The 25,105-nt window shown below is 32.6% G+C and overlaps 6 protein-coding genes across 6 annotated transcripts; 3 read left to right on the forward strand and 3 right to left on the reverse strand.

The window, feature by feature from the left end:
- Nucleotides 1-2,011: 2,011 nt before the first annotated feature.
- PGO_031010 (30S ribosomal protein S12) lies at nt 2,012-2,896 on the reverse strand (the record flags this gene model as incomplete). Its single annotated transcript, XM_028686085.1, has 1 exon — nt 2,012-2,896. One exon carries the CDS (start codon nt 2,894-2,896, stop codon nt 2,012-2,014), a length of 885 nt encoding a protein of 294 aa, XP_028541886.1.
- Nucleotides 2,897-3,980: 1,084 nt separating this feature from the next.
- PGO_031020 (hypothetical protein, conserved) lies at nt 3,981-5,066 on the reverse strand (the record flags this gene model as incomplete). Its single annotated transcript, XM_028686086.1, has 1 exon — nt 3,981-5,066. The coding sequence occupies one exon, from the start codon at nt 5,064-5,066 to the stop codon at nt 3,981-3,983; it is 1,086 nt and encodes a 361-aa protein (XP_028541887.1).
- A 1,197-nt stretch (nt 5,067-6,263) lies between these two features.
- PGO_031030 (phosphopantothenate--cysteine ligase) lies at nt 6,264-7,727 on the forward strand (the record flags this gene model as incomplete). Its single annotated transcript, XM_028686087.1, has 1 exon — nt 6,264-7,727. One exon carries the CDS (start codon nt 6,264-6,266, stop codon nt 7,725-7,727), a length of 1,464 nt encoding a protein of 487 aa, XP_028541888.1.
- Nucleotides 7,728-10,763: 3,036 nt separating this feature from the next.
- PGO_031040 (RNA-binding protein) lies at nt 10,764-14,354 on the forward strand (the record flags this gene model as incomplete). Its single annotated transcript, XM_028686088.1, has 1 exon — nt 10,764-14,354. One exon carries the CDS (start codon nt 10,764-10,766, stop codon nt 14,352-14,354), a length of 3,591 nt encoding a protein of 1,196 aa, XP_028541889.1.
- A 1,234-nt stretch (nt 14,355-15,588) lies between these two features.
- Nucleotides 15,589-18,516, reverse strand: PGO_031050 (protein SDA1; the record flags this gene model as incomplete). The annotated part of the gene is made up of 1 exon (XM_028686089.1): nt 15,589-18,516. The coding sequence occupies one exon, from the start codon at nt 18,514-18,516 to the stop codon at nt 15,589-15,591; it is 2,928 nt and encodes a 975-aa protein (XP_028541890.1).
- Nucleotides 18,517-21,124: 2,608 nt separating this feature from the next.
- On the forward strand, nt 21,125-22,867 carry PGO_031060 (hypothetical protein, conserved; the record flags this gene model as incomplete). The annotated part of the gene is made up of 1 exon (XM_028686090.1): nt 21,125-22,867. The coding sequence occupies one exon, from the start codon at nt 21,125-21,127 to the stop codon at nt 22,865-22,867; it is 1,743 nt and encodes a 580-aa protein (XP_028541891.1).
- Nucleotides 22,868-25,105: the final 2,238 nt, after the last annotated feature.

Raw genomic sequence — 25,105 nt, forward strand, 5'->3', positions numbered from 1 at the left:
GGGAAAGTCAGTCTAAGAGGTTTCTCCTCCTCAGAAGGAACGTGCATATATCGGGCACGTTGGGCGTCCATCATTTGATTATAATATATGCATACTATACATATGTGCATGTGTTTATTCATTTACATTGTTTTGTTTCATTTTGTTTTATTTTGTTTTATTTCGTTTTATTTCGTTTTATTTCGTTTTATTTCGTTTTATTTCGTTTTATTTCGTTTTATTTCGTTTTATTTCGTTTTATTTCGTTTTATTTTGTTTATTTCGTTTTATTTTGTTTTATTTTGTTTTACTTTTTTTTGTTTTACTTTTTTTTTTTTTTTTTTTTTTTTTTTTTTTTTGTTGTTATCTTATTATGTAGGAAGATGGAAATAAAGGGGCGTGGGGAGGCATCTCAAGTGCGTTAACTTTTTAACGTACACATATGTGAGAACATACTTTTTACAGATACATCAGAGGAGACAAGGAAAGGGATGTTTCTTGCCCCTTCCGTCACTGCATTATTGGGGTTGTATGGGGAGAGGGTGATCAGGAGTGCCAATTTGTATACATTAAACATACGTACACTTATACATGTGTATGTGCGTGCGTAAGAATGGTTTTCTAGCCCCCACTCCCGTGACAACTTCGGCTCTGTCGTACCTTCCATATAATGGGATGTGTACCTCATTTCACACTTTTTTCTTTTTATTTCGTTTTTTTATATTTTTTGAAATGTGAAAGGGAAGTCTGGGGCCAAAGTGAGATGAAATTTGAGGGCAAAATTGAGGGTAAAATTGAGGGCAAAATTGAGGGCAAAATTGAGAGCGATAAAAAAAAAAATAATAATAATAATAAGTCTTTTCTCGACCTGTGGTGCCGTATAAGGAAAAGGGTACAGGTTCTCTTCTTACTCTTTTTTTTTTTTTTTTTTCCAATTTTTGTCAATTTTTAAATTACGCTATTTTTTTTTTTTTTTTTTTTTTTTTTTCCTTTGAATTTTTGGGGTAATTCATACTGCATAAGCAAGAGCAGTAAACCCTCAGAATTTTTAATTATGCAAAAAAAGTGAAATAATTTATAGGATAAAAATGGGGATTTACCTAACCCTTATCCGCAATTTTTTTTTTTTTTTTTTTTTTTTTTTTCTCACTTTTATTCGTACGAATCACAGGACATTGTCGTCTTGTTGTTGTTTATTAAAAAGTGAGAAAATCCATGCTACTTATTTTTTCTTTCCTTTTTGGGGAGGTGTATAATTATAGTTTACACATCCCTCAGTTTCATGTAGCTCCAGTTTAGTCTAATCCCAGCACATTTTAGCTTATTCTATTTTATTCTTGTTCATGTTATTTCATTTTTTTTTTTTTTCGCAACTTGTTCATTGCATGCACAATTGTTCACCCCCCCGGCACGATTTTTCAGTCATTTAACAAAGTGTTAAATTCAGGATAATTTCGCTTTCATTTTTTTTTGAAACTTCATAAAGTTACATGAAGCTATTAAAAAATGATATAAATTTTTTACGCACACACTTATTTAAATTTTCAAAGTTCTTGTCAACTGAAGGGGTGCAACAATGCACTCTACAAATTGTGGATCCCTTTTTTTTTTTAGGGTATCCCCATGCGTTGTGCTGACAACTTGAGTAACAAAAGAATGAAAAAATGAAAGAAAGGTAGGAACAAGGGTAAGAACGGTGGGCACGCCGGCAAGAACAGCAGTAGCAAACAAAACAGTAGGGACCATAACAGTAGCACACAAAACAGTAGGAGGTGAAACACAAACCTTGCCAGCACTCTCACATGCATCAATGACTGGCAAGTGGGTACATTATCTTCTTTGCTGAAGAATACATCCATAAGGAGAGAAATACGTTTTTCCTGTGTTCACGAAAAAGTTAAACAAATGAAAAATTGGATAAAATGGAAAGGATCCATGTTGGGGAAAGAGCTTTATTACATTTTCGCTTCTTGGCACAACGCAGTTTAGGAAAAAATTTGCTCACCTTGATTATGCACTCACAAATGACACCTCACTTTTCTGACGATTGCTGGAATTTTTTATTTCTGTAATACGTGTTAAAGTGGAAAATATTTATGGGGACAGGTTCATTCGGAGCAAGCGGCTTCTGTCTTAAGTTTTTGTCTTTATCGACATAATTAAACCATTTAAATTTATTGAATTCTTCTATATCTTTTTCAATAGAAATATGCTTAAAATTATACCTTTCAAGTAAATGTTTTTTTTTTTCTTCTGATAATTTTACCCCATATTTACTTCTCCCACGAAATCTGTTTTTAACAGGTAACAAATCGTAGACACCTCTAATAGCTTTGTAATTACAACCTGGAATATCTTTACATCTACCGCCTCTAACCAATATAATGCTATGAGTATTTAAGTTGTGACCAATCCCTGGAATATATACAGAAACGATTCTACCTGTAGATAATCTAACTCGTGCAATTTTTTTTAGTCCTGAATTTGGCTTTTTTGGTGTCTGAACCCGAACCTTTAAGCAGATGCCTCTTTTTTGTGGTGCTCCTTCTAGCCATTTGGATCTCCAATTTTTTTTTTTTAATTTCGGGATTTGTTTCGGTCTCCTTTTGTAGAATAATCTCCCTCTAATATTTTTTGTGCTAAACTGTTTACAACCATTTGGAGTGTTCAATGGGGTCATAACAACCCTGGGAAAAGAGAAAGAAGATTTTGCTTCACATATTTTATCGTTCATCAGTTTGGCTAATTTTTCTTCACACATTTTATCGTTCATCAGTTTGGCTAATTTTTCTTCACACATTTTATCGTTCATCAGTTTGGCTAATTTTTCTTCACATATTTTATCGTTCATCAGTTTGGCTAATTTTTCTTCACACATTTTATCGTTCATCAGTTTGGCTAATTTTTCTTCACACATTTTATCGTTCATCAATTTGGCTAATTTTTCTCCTCCATTTGCTCTTCCTAGATCTTTTACTATGCAGGAACTTTGAATCCAAGGAGCGTGGCTCAATTTTGCAAATTCTGCATAACCTGCAATGGTATCTTTGCTTTGGGTTTCACATATGAATGGTTTTATTGATAAGTATTTGTAGCCTCTTCCAATCCTTAAAGTGTGTGTGATTCTGAGCATGTCCTTACTCACGCCAGCGCTTAAGCTAGAAAAATAAAACTTCAAAATAGAACAACGGTTTACAGGTTTCTCGTATTTCCACCCACGGATGGGATTTCTCCACTGGGTCCACATCATGGTCCTTTTTAATTTTAATTAAAAGTTAAGGAATCTAAATGTGTTGGAAGCAAATTTCACACTAAATCTGTCATTTTTTTTTTTTTTTTTTTTTTTGACTTTATCAGAATTTTAATTTTTTATTCTATTGTTGCTTCTGCTCACTTTTACCTCACAACGAGAAGGAGCATGTGAACACGCATAATATTTGGGATCAAAGAATGCGGAGGTAGAGAATGGGCCTAATTTTATTTTTTTTTTTTTAACTTTCACAATCAATCAGTTTTTTAGATTTCGCTCTGATGGGGTAGGGGCGTGCAGGTGCGGGGAAAGAAAAAAAAAAAAAAAAAAAAAAAAAAATATATATATATATATATATATATATATATACACATGTACATTCACAAGCATCTGCACGTGCACGTGTGTTAGCGTTGCAAAGGAAGCAATTGCAAAAGTTGTGAGTTAAAAAAAGGGTGAGAAACCCGAAGTGGAAAAACGTGCAATGCATCAGAGACCCTTGGAGGAGTAGAAATTGAAAATATGTATACACAAAGCATCGACTCAGATTGTGCATTTAAATATGCCTATGTGTGATGTCCTTTCTGTTCATGCTAATGTGGGGAGAGGCAAAAAAGAAAAAATTGTATCGTCCAGAAGGGAGCAACGTCAGCTGTGTTTACATGCTTCTTCTCACTTCTCACTTCTCACTTCTACTCTATTCTTCTCCGTTCTACTCTCTTCTTCTCCTTTCCGCTCGCACGGCATGAGCTCAGGAGAAGTAGTTAGTGTTGAGACATGTCTCCATCTGCCTCAAGTGGGAAATGTAACTGCTTCTGATGCTGCTGTGCAAGAGTTTGGACACTTGAAGAGCATACGACTTGGAGAGGGTAAAGACCTCCTTCGATATCCCTATCGAATTTTTTATAACAATATTTGACAAAATTTTGTGGAAATCAGGTGCAATGATGAAGCAGAAGGCGCTGCTACAATAGAGCTGAACTTCCTCATCCAGTGGATCTAATATAATTTTAGGGATGTATGTTTTGTTATGCAGACAATAAAACAATTTTTCTGTGAGTAATTCGCTGTTCGGAAAAACATGATCATTTTTGATCTCATTTTTGGGCCCATTTGAGGCAATTTGATCATTCGTACGATTATGTGCTAAATTTTTTCTATGCGAAAGTTCTGCTACATAAGCCCCAAATTTTGTCTTGTCAACAATCCCAACATTTATAGAGTTAACTATAAAATTCATACTTATGTTGTTGTGAATAAAATTAAGAATTATAGAATTTATTATACTGGATAAAATGTATGAACATTCATGTAAAATTTGCACTCGAATATGAAATTGTTGATATTTATATGAACCATGATCAATTATTTTTTCAAAATTTTTTGTAATAATTTCTTCGAATATCTTTTCTCTATTGTTACGAAATCCTTGTATATTTTTTATTCTTATATTGAACTGAGCTGATTCAATGCCTTTGCTGAACATTTGATTATTTAAAATCGGCCCAATCAGAGTTGTAGCTACTACACTATTTGTACCATTTCCAAGCAATGTTTTATCTCCACATATTTCATCCGATTTAATGATCCTCTTAATTTTATTCTCCTTATTTGTGTCACCATCTGAAGTTCCATCATTTCCTGTCACCTCATAATTGTATGACCCACCTAATATTTTTGTTAATTTGCCACTCGTGTTCTTGCAATATACATAGGGATTCGTGTTTCCACTAATGTATATACAAGTTTTATTTACTTCATTTATCTGATCTATATCGACATGCACGGGGAGTACATAGTCAAAGTGCCGGTTGTCAATTCGATCCCCTGAATGCATGGTCTTTCACGGGAGGAAAAGTAGACGAGACAATGGTGAAAAAAGAAAAAAAAAAAAAAGAAGGATGAGATAAATCGTGAAAAAAAAGTTGCTGCGTGGATGAGATTTGGATAAGTGGAGATGTAGGGGAAGACTTGGAGAATGGGGAAAAAAAAAAAAAAAAAAAAAAAAAAAAAAAAAAAATGATAGAAAAGCCGTAACTTTCACGATAGCATAAAATGCACTCCTGTGAAACACATGCGTATATGTAGGGCAATAATGCTGTAAGCACAGGGAATTGTCAATCTGTTAAACAGCAAATGGAACATAAGATTATGGTTGGATGCACTCTCCCCTCTCGTCCACAAACCTCTTTGTCATTTTGATATGTGTCAATTGGGTTGCTCTTAGTAGAAATGTTTCTAATCCATAAAATGGACCTGTGGCACCACCACCCCCAATACTGTTTCTGTGAGTTCACCTGGATTGGGAAATGTAACAAATAAAAATTATATTTTTTTCTAACTCCTTTTTCGAGTAGAATGTTGTCAGCTGAAGTGTAGTTGCAAGGGAAGGGCAATTTAAAATTCCGAAACTGCAGCGGTAGCAAATATTTAGATGCATATAAACATATACGAGTGAAAATATACATACGTGCATAGCTACATAAATATAGGTGCACATGGAAACATATTACAAGCAAGCGCATACATGTAAATGTTTCTATGAACATATGGGATTATTCTTGATAAGACTTTTTTTTTTTTTTTTTTTTTTTTTTTCGGCATTCAACATAACCCGTTAACATATGTAAAAAATCAGTGTAAGCAGAATGGAAGAAGGTAAATACCTATCCCCACCTCTCGTGTTCTTGATTCAATAGCGTTACAAAAGATGTGGCCCACAAAATTTCATAAATATTTTATTCCCACATGGTAATGCATAATAGTGCATGTGTATATATTTATGTATGTATGTATGTATGTATGGCATGCGTGTATGTCAAATGGAAAAAGATCAACAGAAGTGATGATCCCGTTGAATGAATACCTTTTCCCTTGCCTCTCTGTTTTTATATCCTACGAATAAAGTCACATGTGATTTAGGAAAAAAAAAAAAAAAAAAAAAAAAAAAAAAAAAAAATAAATAAATAAATAGCAATTCTCTGGGGGGAGAGGAGGGGGAAGGAAAAAAACGCACGAATTGCTGGAAAAAAAGATGAAGAAAGAATATTTGGAGGAACATCGAGAATTTTTCTCAAACGCCGTAAAGCCAGAAAATTTAGATGTAATTCTGAAAAAGATAAAAAATAAATTCCTAGGAATCAAGGGGAATAAGATAATTCTTATAACATCAGGAGGAACAAAAGTTCCTCTTGAAAAGGTACAAATCAGAAATATAGAAAACTTTTCAACCGGAAAACGAGGAGCACGTCTTTGTGAATATTTTTTAAAAAAAAAAAAAAAAGTAATTTTTCTTTATAGAAAGGGTACTTTTATGCCATTCGAGTGCCATTTAAAACATGTATCCAGCATTGATAATATACAAATTGTAAACAGAAATATTTCACTAAAATTGGATGACAAAGTTAGCAAAGCTCTCATAAATGATGCTGAAGCATATGAAGAGTTCAGAGAAAATTTATTTTGCATTTCTTTCGAAACGATTTTTGAGTATGGATTTTATCTTACTGCCATTTGCGAATTACTTCATGAGGACTGCATGGGGGAGGAATTCTGTGCCCCTGGCTCTCAGCACGCCATAGGAATTCCAAATGAATATTCGAAACTGAGAGATATAAACATTCCCCATCCCAATGTGATCAATTACTATCCAGACGATGACACATCACTCTTGAACACCGAATTTGTTGCTACATCTATTTTGAAGCATCTTCTGAACCAAGCTAAGAAATCAACTCTCTCGTCTGATTTCCCAAACGATAGATGTATTTCTGACCTGCTAAACAAATTGAACTCTTTTCTGAATTTCAGATGTGTGAAGGAGGCACCAGAAAATAGTTACCTAATCCATTTGAAATCTTTTTTTGTTTACGTTACTAACGCTTTGAATGATTCTATTGGAAGGGATAGAAGTATATGGTTAGATGCAGATTTCAGAGAAGGGATAATACCACTAGTTCGATTCTTCATAGCCAAAATTGAGGCAGAAGCAATACTTCCACTACTTGACCCCGTGGTAAACGAGAATCCACCGAGGGAGGAGAAGCAAACGGTGAAGCAAACGGTGAAGCAAAGGGAGAATCAGCGGGAGGAGAACCAACGCACGTCACACCTCGTTGTCCTTTGTGCAGCAGCTAGCGATTTTTACATTCCGTTTTTCCAATTGAACGATCACAAAATAGACAGCGATGGAAATTCTGCCCCTTCCTTTCACATGAAGTTATGCCCCAAATTTTATAAAATTACAAAAAAATATTTTCCATTATTGAAATGTTGCATCTTCAAGTTAGAAGATAATGAAAAGAAACTTTTACAAAAGTCGAACGAAAGAATTATATATGCTGACATGTTAATATCCAATATGTTAGAAACACGTTACGACATTGTCTACATATTCAAGAAAAGAGATGATTTCTTTCTACTGAAACGTAAGGATGAATCAGAAGTTATTGAATATTCCATGGGTCATTACATTTGTCAGCATTTCGGTATTCAATAATGCACCCATAGAGCATTAAATTGGAAGAACATGATATTGCACTTGGTTACCCAAATGAAGCGCAATCCCTGTTGCCAAGCAGAGGGGCACTATGAACATTGGTGTGATACATAAACATTATATATATGTATATGTATATGTATATGTACATGCATATGTACATGCATATGTACATGCGTATGTACATGCGTATGTACACGTATATGTATTTTTTATTTATTTGTTTCCCCCCTGCCAAAAAAAAAAAAAAAAAAAAAAAAAAAAAAAAGCAAATACAACTACCTGTATGTGCATGTGAAAACACACCCCAAATGGGAATATCATTTTTTGTATCCCATATGAATTAGCTACCTAATTTTTCATAAATGAATTTTGAATATATTTGTGTGTATATATTTATAGATAAGAGAATATGAAAGACAGTTACAACTACTTCAGATATGGATAAAATGGGTTTTTAAAAAGTGAAGGAAAAATAAAGTAAAGTAAAATAAGGTAAAATAAAATAAAGTAAAATAAGGTAAAATAAAATAAATTGAAATAAGGTAAAATAAAATAATACCATTGTAATAATTGTCTTTATACAGATCGGGTGTAAAAGTAAAAAAAAATTAGAAAAGCACGATTTTCTTTTCATTCATAAAAGACCTATTCTGTATATCCTCTTCTTTTCTTTTCTTTTTTTCAGTTGCATATAACAATTTTGAAGTAACAGATCGAATGTTACATATGTGTCAATTTGAATGGTCGATAAAAACAGAAAAAAAAAAAAAAAAAAAAAAAACAAACACACATACAAAGACTATTCGTATGGCAAAATATTTTAGTAGAAAATGTTATACTACCCGTATGAAAAATCTCCAAAGTAACAATCCCGTCTAGTTCTTACCTCTCTCCCGTTTGCAAAAAGTATGGACGAGGGCACCGAAATAAGTTAAAAATCCCAGTAATTGGTTATTTATGCATGCATATGTGTGTGTCTATTTAACAAGCATTCCCCATTCATAGAATTTCCATTCTTGATTAATAAGTTAAGAATATAACAAATTAACAAATTCAAAAAAAAAAAAAAAAAAAAAAAAATGTAAAAGGTTGGTAAAGACAAAGTGATATATTTTATTCGAAATAGTAGTACTCCTATAGCCACTTGTCCTACTTTTTTTTTTTTTTTTCTTTTTTTATTGACAAGAAAAGTTTAAAAAAATGAGAGATCCATAATTGTATAAAGAATAAACGAAAGTGTAAAGAGAGTCCCACCATACCTCCCCAAAAAAAAATAAAATAAAAATAATGACAATTTCTCCTTTTCCCATTTTGTTCTTAAATTGAAAAAAAAAGAATGGATAAAAACATAGTAAGATATAGAATATGTGTAATGGAAAAAAAAAAAAAAATAAATAAATAATAAATAAGCATAGGTTATCGTTAGAAAAAGTGTATTTTTCTCCACCACCACTCCCCTTCTTCATTCCATTGTATATATGCGTTATGTATACATATTATATCTTTAGTATTAATTTTGCAAATAAATTTCATATTTATTCTTGTGGAATATGATTATTCAGGAGTAACGGAGTTAGCCGGTGTCTGGGGAGGGGGTTTAGAAAAAAAATAAAATCAAATAAAAAAAAACTAAATGAAATGAAGCGGAAGAAATCACAAAATGAAGAAGCGAACAAATCCTGAAATGAATAAGAGAATAGCGGAATAGCGGAATAGCGGAAGAACGATATGAATGTAGGACCGAATGGGAAACACTTTTTTCTTCTTTTATCCTTACTACAGTGATGAATTTAAAAAAAAAAATATTTTTTTTTTTCTAAGAACGCTTAACATGGTTAAATTAGTTACTGTTATGTCGTGTTTTTTGTATGACAAGTCATTAGTTCACCAGACGATCTCGTGAGATAACACGATTTGTTTACCCAGCCAAAGGGGGAAAAAATAAAAATAAAATAAAACAAAGCGAAATAAACAAAGCGAAATAAACAAAGCGAAATAAACAAAGCGAAATAAACAAAGCGAAATAAACAAAGCGAAATAAACAAAGCGAAATAAACAAAGCGAGATAAACAAAGCGATATAAATAAGACGAAATAAAATAAGGCGAAATAAAATAAGGCGAAATAAAATAAGGCGAAATAAAAAAAATAGATAAAAATTAAAACGAGCATTTTCATTTCCAAGCACAAGGCATAGGAGTATAAATGTACTTGAATTATATACTGAGATTAAATACGCACAAAAATACGTGCAGAAATACTAGAAGAAATATATTTGCAAAAACACCTGCAGAAATACTTGCAAATATATATCTACTCAGTACGCAGGTGACATGACACTCAAAATATTGAAACTTCCCCCTCCCAATTTCATCCATAGAGGGAAGGATGAGAAGAAAAATTCAGTAGTAATCAAATTCAATCAAGAAAAGAGTAAAATAAGTAAATAAAAAATAAATAATGTGGCAGTGCCCAACAATTGCATAGATTCGGAACCCACAAATTATATATACATGCATTGTCGTTGTATATATTATATATATATATCAGGTGATAGAAAAAAAAAAAAAAAAAAAAAAAAAAAATGCTTATATATATATATTTTCACACATATATAAAATATGCACATTATGTTATTATATATATTATGACTATACATAGGAACAATTATTCTTCCTCTTTCAATTTCTTCCCGTGTTTTTATCCCCTCACATTTTTTTTTTTTTTTTTTTAAATTTTATATTCAATTAATGAGTAACTTGTGAGGAGGAAGAATAGGACGACAAAGAAAGAGAATAAAAAAAAAAAAAAAAAAAAAAAAAAAAAAAGAAAAAGAAAAAGAAAAAAAAAAAAAGAAAAAAAAAATAATGGGCCATTAAATACTATGAGAAGTTACAAAGTTGAGAAAAAATTATGCATTCTATCTATGGTAAAGAAAATCGTAGCTAGCCAATTTTTACTGGAAAAAAAAAAAAAAAAAAAAAAGTAAATAAATTTACGAATCTGCCAATCAGAACCCGCCACTACACGAAAAATGGGAACATATGATAAAAAGAAGAAGTATCATAGCTCAAGCGAACAATCCAATCGAGAGGAGAATAGTTCCTCCGATGATGAAATGGTAAAGAGGAAGAAGTTGAGTGAAAGGAGAAGATATATGATGAAGGAACATAGGCACGATGTTGAAAATGTGATCAGTAGAAGAAGAAGGAGAAGAAGACAAGAAGAAAGTGTCGAAAGTGAGAAGAGAAGGAGGAAAAGAAGAATGGTGGATAGCAGCGAGGAGGAAGAAGAGGGAGAAGAAGAGGATGATGAAGAGGATGATGAAGAGGAAGAGGACGATGATGATGAAGAGGACGATGATGATGATGAAGAGGACGAGGAGGAGGAAAGTGAAAGCGATGATAGCAGTGATAGTGGCAACAGCCGAAGAAGTAGTAGTAGTGTACACCACAATCGGGAGAAGCGTGAAAAAAGGATGAAACACAAAAAGAGAATAATCAAACCAGATGATCATGGTGAGAGATATTCCAACAGTAGTAGTGATGATAATGGGAACCATGACAAAGAGAGGAGAAGAAGAAGAAGAAGTAGAAGGAGAAAAAGAAGTAGAGGAGAAAGTCCAGAAATTTTAAAATCAAAACGTGATATAGTTAGAGACGAATACAAACTTAAGGGTATATCATATAGAAATGTAGAAATACGTATGAGAAGCAGAAATAGATATAAGAGTCCAGAAAGAAGTGTTGAAGAGGAAAGTGATCAAAGAGAGAAACAAATTGAAAAGAGGAGGAGGAGGAGGAGAAGGATGTTGAAGAGGGATGAGGAGGAGGAAAGGGAATACGATGAATCAGAAGAGGATGAACAAAACAGTAGCGGCAATAGAAGAGGTAATAGCAACAACAGCAGTAATAGTAGTAATAGGAGCAATAGTAGTAATAGGAGCAATATCAGTAGTAGAAGCAATAGTAGTAGTAGGAGCAACAGCAGTAGTAGCAGAAATGATACTGTACGGAGAAGATATAGGGAGCATAGAGGGCGAAGTAAAAGCATGCATAGGAGACGTGAGGAAAGGAGAAGCATCTTGGATAAGAGAAGTGTCTTCGAAGGACATATTAGAAGAGATAGGAGAAGGAGCAGTGAGAGAAGACAAATCGAGCTGAGGAGGAGGAGGAGGATGGGGAGAAGTAGATCAAGGAGAGGAAGAAGCAGATCAAGGAGAGGGAGAAGTAGATCAAGGAGAGGAAGAAGTAGATCAAGGAGAGGAAGAAGTAGATCAAGGAGAGGGAGAAGTAGATCAAGGAGAGGGAGAAGTAGATCAAGGAGAGGGAGAAGTAGCTCAAGGAGGAGAGAACGAGATCGTCACAAAACATACAAATTTGATTCACCACCGGAGTCTGCTGATGAAGGAGAGAGAAAAAAAAAGGCAAAAAATAACTTTTCGTCAAGCGTTCAAAATATGCAAGTGGGAACTGGTGGTGAAGAACAGTTATGTAGTGCTAACAGAGGTGGTAACAACGAGGGTACTAGTAATAATAATAATACGAATAATAATGCTACTACTAAAGCTAATAATGATAGTAGCAATGATATCAACAGTAATGATTACATCAGTAGTAACCACATCGGTAGTAACCACATCGGTAGTAACCACGTCGGTAGTAACCACATCAGTAATGACAACTGTAACAACAGCAACATTAATAATAGAATCTGTAATGGAGGAACTCCGCAGACGAAAACCGATTTTGCCAGGAACCAGAGCTCCAATTCCAGCAATATTGATAATTTGATTCAAACCTTGAATAGCAGCATAAACGTGGGGAGCAGTAAAACATCTACACCAAGTAGCAATCTCTTGAACACTTTAAGTAGCAACTTGAGCACAGGTGTACTCTTAAGTGATCCTTCAAAGGTCGAAATAAATATTGGAACCCAAGAAGAGAAGAACAAAGAGTTGAACGGTGGGGAAGGAACAGGAACATCAGGAGTGAATGTAGAAATAGTAGGAGGATTGGCAGGGTTGGGTCTGAATCAGTCGCATCTGAATATGCTTCTGAACGGACAGCTAAAATTAAGCAGCCAATCCTTGCAGGAGCTGTGTAAAAATGCAGTTGGAATAAACGAATTGTGCTTGTCATCCTTAGATGCAACGGCGGAAAAAACGGCTAGAGAATTATATGTAGGAAATATCCCTCAACATATAGATGTTCAGGAGATTGTAAAATTTTTAAATATGTGCCTACTGATTTTGTATAATAAAGAGAATGAGAATGAAAATGAAAATATATGTCTGAAGGCATGTATCAGAGGAGATACTCATTATGCATTTGTAGAATTTCGAAATTTACAAGATACATCTAATTGTATGCTTTTAAATGGAATAAATTTTTATGGTAACAATTTAAGAATAGGTAGACCCAAAACTTTCCCCGTTGAACTGACAAGTCTTATACCACCTGCAACAATTCCTACGATAGATAACTACTATTTGTCTCAAGGTTTGATAGGACTAAAAGCTTTTTCTATATTTTGTCAAAATGAAGAAAAAATGAAAAATGCTTACTTACCAATGAATATGATAAAATTACAAAAATTGTGTGTGTCTAATATAGCCAAAAATAACGAAACAAGTAAAATCAAAGAATTATTGGAAGCATTTGGTGAACTTAAAAATTTTGAATGTTTCGAAGGAGATGAGAATTCAGATACTTATATTTCTCTCGTAGAATATGCTACACCTGAAAATGCTATACAAGCTCATAAAATTTTAAATCAAAATACTAGTTACAAAATTCAGTTTGAGTATGAAATTGTAAATGATCCTCTTATCAATAGTTTGATTAAGAAGAAATACATGAAATCTGAGAATTCTATAATGTCACAACAAATCCCAACAAGGGTTGTCGTTCTTAGCAAAATCGCCACCTTTGATGAACTTTCAGATCCTACTGAATATAGGGACATCCTTGAGGATATAAAAGCTGAGTGTCAGAAATTCGGATCCATTGTTGAGGTTGATTTGCCTGTATTTTCTAAAGAAACTTTTGATTATTTAATGCGTAAGGCGATTCAGACGGAGGTGCCAGCAGAGGTGACAGCAGATGTGCCAGCAGAGGTGCCAGCAGAGGTGACAGCAGAGGTGGTAGCAGATGTGGCAGCAGAGGTGGAAGCAGATGTAAAAGCAGATGTGACAGCAGATGTAAAAGCAGATGTGACAGCAGATGTAAAAGCAGATGTGGAAGCAGATGTGGAAGCAGATGTAAAAGCAGATGTGGAAGCAGAAGCAGACGCATTTGAAGGCACGTGTGACGAAAGGAGTGATAGGCGCGATGAGAAACCAGTGGAAGACGACCTAGCACATCTGAACTATGATCTGACATCGATCGGGTGTGCATTCATCTATTTCGAAAACATTGAGGGAGCGACAAAAGCAAGGAAGGAATTAAGCGGACGCAAATTTGGTGCAAGTATAATCGAGGCAAATTATTATAGTGAAAAAAAATTTCTCATGAAAAATTTTAAGCATGTCAAGTACAACTTCAAGAAAAGCCATTCGTCACTCTTTAATTTGAATTTAAAGATGGGAAATTTTACCTACTCTGATTGCTCCGAAGAGGAATAGAAGAGAGGGAGAGAGGCGCGCCCCCTTTGAGTGTGTCATTTAGATGAGAATATGGATAGGAATCACCCACTCGTGCAGAAGTATAAATAAAACAAAATAGAATAGAAACAAAAACGTTAGTGAAATCGTGCACAATTTGAATTTATCCATCCTGTCACAGTGTAACAGAGGCGGGATGGGAGAGACGAAGCAAACAAAAAAAAAAAAAAAAAAAAAAAAAAAAAAAAAAAAAAAAAAAAAAAAAAAAAAAAAAAAAAACGTTAGGGAAATCGTGCAAAATTTGAATTTATCCACCCTGTCAAAGGGTAAAAGAGGGGGGAGGGGAGAGACGAAGAAAAAAAAAAAAAAAAAAAAAAAAAAAAAAAAATGAAATGAAAAAAGAAGAAAAGAAAAAAAATGTGTAACCCTCATGTTCACTACACTGAAAAAAGACATATGACATGACACCACTCCCTTTTCATTCACCTCGCTTTTCCGTTAAGTAGGAACCGCACGACCACTATTATTATTACTACTACCATTATAGCTCCTATTATTATTTTGTTTTTATTATTTTTCCCGCATCCTTTTCGCCCTTGTGTTATTCCATTGCCGCTTGTTCATATTTTCTCCCTTTTTTTTTTTTTTTTTTCCCTTTTTCCCTCAAGCAAATGTCCTTATTGTACACATACAAAACACAAACATCTTTAAATTATATTTTTTCTCCTTTTTAGAAAGATTCATAAAAGTTTCAAAAAAAAAAAAAAAAAAAAAAAAAAATTAAGATAAACAAGTGGAGTTCTGCAGAAAGTTATTTCCCTCGTTGTCACTCAGATTTATGTGTATGTATGGATCGCATGCAATTTTGTGAAAGTTAATTATTTTTCACTACAAATGTTGTCCTCTTCGGCTATACTACCTCCAGCAGACGACGAAACGCGCAGGGGATGGGGAGGCGAAGAGTAAAAATTGAAAGCGTGAAAAAACGTGAAAAATTGTAAACACAATAAAAGTTTTTATTTTCACCTTTATTTTTTTTTTTTCCATTCTAGAACAAGTTCATAGGCTTATACTTTTTGGATGGATCTTCTTCCTACCTTCCTACCATTTGAAAAAAATTCAATGTCTGTTTTCCTCTCGCATTATTTACCTCTTTATTTTTATAGCACGTTCCAATGGGTCGGGATGGCACACTTTTTTTTTTTTTTTTCCATTTTTTTTTTGGTTCATGCTTTTATGTTCTCTCCACTCCGTATCAACGACGCCTCCTACTCAACTTCTTAGCAATTCGCTTTTGTAAAATTCCCCTCTTCTTTGCTCTAGCCGCAAGTTTTCCCTTGAGTTTCTTCTTAAGTTTCCCATACTGAGTAACTGTGTTTTTTTTCTTCCTCTTTAATTTCTGCATCAACATCATAACTGATTTTTTCTTTTCCTTTTCCTTATTCGTTTTATAACGATTATCATTTTCTCCCTTTTTTTTTACTTTCATTTTCATCAATTCATGTTTTTTTAGTTTTTTTTTAAGCACTAGATCTTGATCTGTTATAATCTTTTCTCTTCCCTCTCCTTCATTACTGCTATCCGATTCTTCATTGCTATACTCTGCGTTACATATATCCTGCAAATCGGACATGTGTACATTCTTATTGTTTGTAATATAATCACGCATCCGTTTTAATTTCTTAAAATCTTCATCTGTTAAAATTCGCTCACTCAATACTTGTTCGTTCTTTTCCATGATGAAAAGTTCTCTTTTTATTTTTGTGTCTTTCCCTTTCGTTTTTCTATCCTCTTTGCTGCTTCTGCCCCTCCCCTGCGAATTCACAGCGCCCTGTAAGGTGGTCTTTGATTCATTCATTGGTGCAGCTCCTGATTTGTCCTCATCTACTAATCCAGCTTCATCTGCTGATTCAGCTTCTTCTACTGATTCAGCTTCTTCTGCTGATCCAGCTTCATCTACTGATCCAGCTTCATCTACTGATCCAGCTTCTTCTGCTGATCCAGTTTCATCTACTGATCCAGTTTCATCTACTGATCCAGCTTCTTCTGCGGATCCAGTTTCATCTACTGATTCAGCTTCTTCTACTGATTCAGCTTCTTCTACTGATTCAGCTTCTTCTGCTGATCCAGCTTCTTCTGCCGATTCAACTTCTGCTCCTGCAGCTTCATCCACCTCTTCCACATCTGTGGCCTCTCGCGCCGCATGCAGGAGATATGAATATTGCAAGATCGAACCAGCATCCGGTACTGTTGTGCCATGGCCTGATGAGCTAAGAATTTTTCTCCTCTGCATAAGCAAGGCAGTTTTTTTATCGAGAAATTTTTTATTCAAAACGTCCGGATTGATATTTTTGCAAAGATTAATGAATCGTTTAATGAGAATAGATATATTTTTATTTTTGTAGTCTTTAAAAACAATAACGGATTCAAATATTTCTTCATTTAGACATCCTGGGGATTTGATAACAATTTCTATAATGGTGTTAATAATTAGATAAACAAACTCTTCTGATAAATTTTCGCATAAAAATTTTTTAATCAGCACATTAACAATTCGTTGTATGTAATGTGGGTGAATGCAATCATGAATACACTGAATAAATATGGATAAATATTTTGGCAATATATTTTTATTTTTTAAATTGAATAGTACATGTTCATAATAAAGAAAAAAGTTTTCTTCAATAATATTATTCCTCTGGTAAATTCTACATAAAATATTCAGAAGTAGCAATTTAACTGATCCATGATTGAATCGATATTTTGAACAAATTAAATTGAATATGTTAGAGGCAAATGTGTGCGCATCAAATAAAAAATCGATAAAGGTATAATTGGCGTTTTTTGAAATTTTATTTATTTTCCCATTATTACATTCTCCTTGATCATCGTCAGATGAATTTTCCCCTTTGTGGTTATTATTATAAATCTGGTTCATAATTTTTTCTTTTTTCAAATGTAACTTCTTAATCTTGGATTTCGTTAATTTTTGGTGAGTTTGATTACTTATGTTTTTTAAATTATCGATTTGTTTATTTGCATCTATTTTTTCTTTGGCCATTTTAACCACAAAATCTTTATTGTCTAATTTTCCTAGTAAGGCAAAACAAACACATTTCACAATTTTGGCATTTTTATAAAATACCCCTTCACATATGAAGTTTATATTTTTTTTTGTTACGTAAATATTTTTTTTAATTAGTTCAATTAGTACACTGCATGCAAAATTGTTGAAACTCTCTGTTAACTGTACATTGGTTAGGTAATATTTTCTTGCCATAATGCCACTCGAGTACTTTTTTTGAATCCGCTTTTTTTGGCTATTTTCTATAAATGCTTCATGCAAAAGATGTAAAATTTCATCTTTCAGTTTTAGATCTCCCAACGTTTCACTAGGGAGTTTTTTTTCTCCCTTCTTAGGACCTCTGTTTATGTATGTGACTATCTCAATAACATTTTTGAAGAGTATAATCTTTACTCTGCTCAGTTTCACATCACTTAAAAATATCAGAACCTGTAAGTAACTCATCACATCTATGTACCTTTTTATTTGTCTAATTGTTTTCAGTATGCTTAACAAAACTGAGACGTATAAATTATGTTTGTGAAGCACTATTAGCTGACTAATTAGGAAAAATAGCTCCTCTGCATAATTTATTTCTTCTTTTCTCGTTATCATTAATCCATTTAGGTATTCGTTTAGATCCTCGTGAGGAATTAACGGGTTCATCTTCTGCTTCTCCTCCCTTTTAATACCTCTGGGGTCTCTTTCTGTTCCTTCTTTCCTTTTCATCTTTTCCCATATTTCTTTTCTCTTCTCCGCAAGATTCAAGCTCAGTAGTTCTTCCTCCTCACTGTTACTAATTTCTGTTCCATCTTCCTCTTCACTGCCACTAGCTTCTATTCCATCTTCCTCTTCACTGACATTATCATCTTCTATTCCATCGGCATAACCTCCACCTGTCTCCTTGCTGGGGCAGAAAAATCGGACTGTGTAGCTTAAGAATGAAAGCTGGTGGCAAAACAAATCATTCTTCTTAAAAGGATTCAACAAAACCACACTGTAATTGAAAAGGAATTTGTCGAACTGTTCGTAGAAGTCGTTATGGTAGAGTTTGTAATTTTTACAAATATTGTGCTGAAGGTTGTTCAGAAATTTTTTTTTTTTCAGCTTAGCCTCCATGTTTGCTTTATTGAAAAAGTTTACAAAAAAGTGTCAAAAAAATTATGAACATGCAGGTAAAATTAATATCCACCAATTTGATTAACCATATCAGGGGTGAAATGTGTGTGGGGGAGACTGGTAAGCTAGGTAAATTTTCCAATGTGTGGTTGTAAACATCTTTTGACAATTTCTTCACCCATTCTAACCCTGAATGATGAGAAGCATTTAAGAGTTCTTTTTTTTTTTTTTTTTTTTTTTTTTTTTTGTTTTCTCCTTTTTTCCTTCAAGGGGTGTGGAAATGAATTTATATCCACAGATTTTTCTCTCCTTTTATTGGTAACAAGCAAGGAGTATAGATGTAGAAATTCTCTAGTTTTTCAAAATGAATTCACTATGGGGTTGGTATTTTTGTGTTCGTTTTTGCAAACAAGTATGCATATGTCCCGCGTAGGTCAAAAGGCTTAGATGTACGTGTTTTATATACATGTATGTACGTACACATGCGTGTTTATTTTTTTTTTTCTTTTCTTTCATTCACTCGTGGTATGCTTTTTCCTTTATTAGCAACCAACGATTGAACCATTTGTCGTAGACGTCTGTTGGGACTTTGCATGTATATTACTTTCAATTGCTTGCTCCTCTTTCTCACTTCCTTTTTATTTTTTTTCAAAAGATCATTTTTTGATTTTTCCTTTTTTCTTGTATTGGAATTTTCTCAAATTTTTTATTTGTATTTTTTATATTTGCATTTTTTATATTTGTATTTTTTATTTTTTTCAAACTCTCCACCATTTTTCACTTGAGCTTGGATTTGTTCAAATATATTTTATACATATGTATATATATGTATATATTTATATATATCCATCTCATCTACCCCGAAGAAGGAGAGATATTATTTTTCATGCATGAACCTTTTCCTCTATTTAATTTTCTAAATTATTAATATTCTATGTTTTCCCATTTTTATAAAAGATATGAAAAAATTCATTAAGCATAAAATGGCATGAACCACGTTCCATTATAATCCTATACCTTGCGTAACAGGAAAAAAAAAAAAAAAAAAAAAAAAAAAAAAAAAAAAAAAAAAAAAAAAAAAAAAAAAAAAAAAAAAAAAAAAAAACAATAAAATAAAATAAAATAAAATAAAATAAAAAGAAATTTATACACAAATGGGAAAATTATCAACCTTGAGGGCTTGTACATTTTGGTAAAAAAAAAAAAAAAAAAATATACATGTATGTAAATACAAACATAAGCTTAATGCTAAATAAAATGAATGACAATACGCTGCCATTTTATCGCTTAATTAGATAGAAAAAGAAAAGGACTGAAAATAAAATAAAAGAAAAGAAAAATTGTTTCATTTTTAAGCGTCATCCCATTTTATTCCCTTGTTATTTTTTATTATATTTTCTTTTTTTTGCATTTATTTTTGGGCACACTTTTGGGTATATTATTACGTATATTATTGTGCATATTGTTACATTTATTTTCTACGCTTTTATTTTACTCCATTTTTTGCTGTATTTCATGTCCCCTCTCTTTGACGTTGCTTTGAATTTGCTCCCAGTTGTGCCCATCATGCTTGGTATAATTTCAAGTCTGTATAGAGTTATTTTAAGTGTTTTTGGGACGGTTTTAAAAGTTTTTGGAGGAATTTTAAGTGTTTTTTTTATTATGCTTAGTCCCTTTGCTGCAATATTTAGCTTGCTTTGTTTTCCCCGTGATAAACTACCGCAACTCGTGGAACCTTTTCGGTCTGCTTCTGACATATGCACATCTAAGTTGAAGAGTAACTCCAGTGCTTCCTAACAAGGAATGTACATACACATGCATCTACATCTGCAAAAGTGAACAAGAACTGAACACAGCAACGGATGATAAAATTTTAACAATCTCCTTTTTCATTTTTACATACCATAGGGAGGAGAAATCTCGTCCCTATCTCTGCATTTCTCAGTACTTCGTGATTCCCACATTTCCAGATTGCTCGTCATATTACATTTCACCAATTCATTTGTCTACGCATTCATTCACCTTATTATTATTATTATTATTATTATTATTATTATTATTATTATTATTATTATTATTTTTTTTTTTTTTTTTTTTTTTTTTTTTTTTTTTTTTTTTTTTANTGATGAGAAAGGAGAAGAAGAAGAACCTCATAAATGGCTTAAAAATTTTCGGATCTCTTAATGTGCTCTTTCTTTTCCTTCTAATTTGTGTACTCCAAGTTGAGGACCTTTTTTTTTTTTTTTTTTTTTTTTTTTTTTTTTTTTTTTTTTTTTTTTTTTTTTTTTTTTTTTTTTTTTTTTTTTTTTTTTTTTTTTTTTTTTTTTTTTTTTTGTTATCGAAATCAAATAGTTGCCAAACTTTATGAACCTGGTCCTGATATCACATAGACCTGGTTGTGATCTTAGATAAATCTGTATGTCCGTCGCGACATTTCAGAAGAACTTGAAATTCTTTTTATAGTGCTTTTAAAACAAAAAAAAGTTGAAGCTGAAGTTAAGTCGAAGTTGAAGCCCGAAGCTGAAGATTTTTTTTCCTTTTCTTTGTTACTTCCTGCCCTCTAGATACGTCCATCAGGACGTCAGAATAACTACTGGTACCTGAAAAAATGGTTCACGTTTTGCTCGGATACATAAAAGAGAAGGGTGAAAAAAATGAACTGCATAACAAAGAAAAAATAAATAAAAAATTTATTTCTAAAGTTGGTGGAAAACCTTTTTGGCTAGACAGGGTCAATGTACATCCAGAAAAAGATTTTCATTGCGTAATTTGCAACAATTTAATGTCCTTTTTGCTACAAATATATGCACCCATTGAAAATGTGGGGAACTGCTTTCATAGATGCATATACCTGTTTATTTGTTTGCCTTGTGGTAATCAGATTAAATGTTTTAGAACCCAGCTACCTAGAAACAATCCATTTTATAACTACAATCTTGAAGGTGCGGAGGAGACGAGTTCTTCAGATGGGGACTTACCCGTGAAGGGCACGTCACCGCAAAATACATCTGAACATAAATCTGAACCCACTTCTGAGTACACATCTGGGGAAGACTTAGAACCTATGAGCCAAACTAATGATGATGACAAAACAACTGAAGGATATTCGATGGAAGGAAACTTAACTCATTCAAGTGTCCATCTTCATTCGGAGAATTTTTCTACTGAGATCAATGTGATGCTTTGCAAAACCAAAGAGATGAACATCCTGAATCAATCGAATGGGGCTACCACCGCATATGAATCGAATGGGGATGGCACTCCATACCAATCGAATGGCATTACCATCGCTCACGAACCGAATGACTCAACTGCCGGAGGTTTTCTCGCTCCAGGAAACGGTGCAGAAGAATGTAACAACCAAAAGATTGAATCTAGTAGCACAGAAGATGCGACAAGACTGCTTGACAAAATGGTAACGAAAAAGAACGCAAACTACCTGACCCTGTTAATACAAGAAGATAAAAATAAATTCGACCCCGAGATGGAATACTTGTTTTGTTGTAAATTCTGTGGTATACCATGCGAAGACAAAAGTGGAAAGCATAAGAAATGCATACAAAAAAAACATGCCATATTTCAAGAGAAAAAAATATATATAAGTGACGAAGAGGACTGTGAGGAAAGCAGTGTCGGTTCGAGAAGCTCATCTGATGAGGACATAGAAAACAGGGAAAACCACGAGTCGTGTGATACTATGGGAGAAAAACATACAATTGAGATAAAGTTAAATCATAATAAAGAGAATGTTAGGGATGAGGTTGTTGGAGATGTAAAAGAAGATGAGCTAGACGACAGTGAAATGAAAGCATTCGAAGAAATTCAAAAGGATGTGCTGTCGATCAGAAAAATTGACAAAATATTTTTAAGATATTTGACAAAAATACAGAGATTTCCTAATCAGTTTATTCGGTATTCATACAAGGGGCAAGTGTTGCTCTCATCAAACATAATTCAAAATTGCAACAGGAATAATATATATGAACGGGATAATGATTGTAATTCTGATGATGGGCAAAGAAAAACCAGCTCCTCTTCTAACGTCTCATCCATTACCAACACCCCTATTGAATGCTGTAAAGGAACATTACCTCCACACTGTCACATATGCAAAAAAGCAAAAGTTTTCGAATTCCAAGTATTGTCAACTGTTATTAATTTCTTAAGAATAAAAAAAAATTTACACGCAGATCAAAATCTCATTTCGAATTTGAAATTTTCATACATTGCTGTGTATACTTGTGAAAACAATTGCGACATGTACGATATAAATAATGTTCGCGAGAGACAAATGAGGGGAGTGACCACGAGTAGGTACATCCAGGAGTATGCATCTGTGCAGGCCGAGTAATAAGTTGGTGTCTGCAAGACTTTTGGTATCAGGAGGTTGTGCATATATATTCAAAAACTGCAAAATAAAAAGGAGAAAAAAAAACATAAGATGAGATAAGATAAGATAACATAATGAAATGCAGGGCAATAAGGTAGAACGTATGGTTGCGCATGAAATTGATAGGTTTATCATGAACCGAAAACAAAATTTCGAGCCGTGGTAAATGCAGCTTGGGCAAAGAGGAGCCACATGTGCGTTTCCTGAATCTGTTCCTTTTTTCAATTTCTGTTTTGAATTTTTTTTTTGATTTTTTTTGATTTTTTTTGAATTTTTTTTTTGATTTTTTTTGAATTTTTTTTTTGAATTTTTTTTTTGAATTTTTTTTTAAAACTTTTATTTTGAATTTTTTTTTTTTTTTTTATTCACATTTATTTGTGCATCATTCATGCAACCCAAGTGTGGTTTTTTTTTTTTTTTTTTTTTTTTTTTTTTTTTTTTTTTTTTTTTTTTTTTTTTTTTTTTTTTTTTTTTTTTTTTTTTTTTTTTTTTTTTTTTTTTTTTTTTTTTTTTTTTTTTTTTTTTTTTTTTTTTTTTTTTTTTTTTTTTTATTTTTTTTTTTTTTTTTTTTTTTTTTTTTTTTTTTTTCCCTCCAAGTCTTCCGATTAAGAAAAGATGTTACTGATCTTAACACTAACCTAAACGTTTACGTGGTTATTCTCATGCATTCAACAAATTTGTCACACTTCACTTTATACAAATGGCCCGATTCCAATGTTCAGCAGAAAAAAAAGTACAAGAACAATAATCGTACTTATGTTGTTCCTTTATTTTTGTGTTGAACAAATGTTGACGGGGTGGTATTTTTAAGTTTTACAATTATCTCATGCGACAAAAATAGGGCTAAGAAGAAAAATAACAGGTGGTGGGAAAATGTTACAAAACGGGACCATAAACAAGTGGAAATGCGCCTCGATCGAATGGGGAAAATGGCGAGAATAAGAAAAAAAAAAAAAAAAAATCTATACATGTATACATATATGTATGTGGTATGCATGCATGTATGTTTTCTTTTCTTCTTTTTTTTTTTTGACTTTACAGTTTTGCACACCTGGGGAATCCTCTCTCTTCCACAGAGAACGGTCGCGTGTAGAAAAGAAAACCCCGTTTGGAAATAAAAAAAAAAAAAAAAAAATGAAAAAAATGAAAAGCAAATTTAACTATATTTCATATCTATTGTCAGATAAAAAAGCATTTACAAGTATGAACGAATGTTTTTTTTTTTTTTTTTTTTTTTGTTCCTTTCCTTGAGGCTTATTCTCATTTGTTGGGACGCACCACTTTGTCATTTCATTTTTTTCTCACTTTTTGTGTTTATGTTTCATATTAAAAAAACATTTGTGTGGATTAGAAATTTCTCGAGGCAAAAAAAAAAAAAAAAAAAAAAAATCACCAACTGTATGCACATGTGTGAAAAGCACATAAATGTAAATGCACTTGTACTTTTTTACAAGTTAAACTTCATTCTTACGTTCTTATACTTGCATGTGTATCCTCTTAAACGTCACGCCCCTGTGCTTATATTAACAGCATACAAGCGTCCGTGCGTGCATAACATATATGCAATTACAAGAATAACCAGAGAAGAAGAAAAAATAAATAAGTAGGTAAAAATAAAAAACAAACCTTAAATGGTACATTCCTAGGGTGGTTCTCACACTCAGATTTCAAAAAAAAGAGAAAAAAAAAAAAAAAAAAAAAAAAACAAACAAAAAAAGTGAAAAAATTCGAAATTATCTAAAGTAAAATATATATATATATATATATATCCCATCATCATTACTTCCCCTTCCTGTTGTGCATTCAAAAGTTTACATGTGCATTTTTTTTGTTTTTTTTTTAAATGCGTACATATTTATGAACACATTGTGAACAGTTTTTCCTTTTTCCATTTTCTCATCGTTAATAACATCATTTATTTTTTTAATTTAAATTTTTTTTTTTTTTTTTTTTTATTTCTTTTTCACCTCTTCATTTTTACTTTTACATATTTTATTCATTTACGCGCTTTATTTCCCATTTTCTAAATAAAGAAAAAAAAAGCAAAGAAAAACAAAGCGAAAATAGAGAAAATTGTATACCTTTGACCTTAACTTGCTGAGTTGTGTGAAAAGCTTGTGGTTTCGTCAGCATTTTGAAAAGTAAAAGTGCACTTGTTTTTAAATTCCCAGAAGGGGAACCCAAGTGGCTTTGTTATTT

This window comes from Plasmodium gonderi (genome assembly GCF_002157705.1).
Source record: "Plasmodium gonderi DNA, contig: Chr03, whole genome shotgun sequence".
In the NCBI taxonomy this organism is placed as follows: domain Eukaryota; phylum Apicomplexa; class Aconoidasida; order Haemosporida; family Plasmodiidae; genus Plasmodium; species Plasmodium gonderi.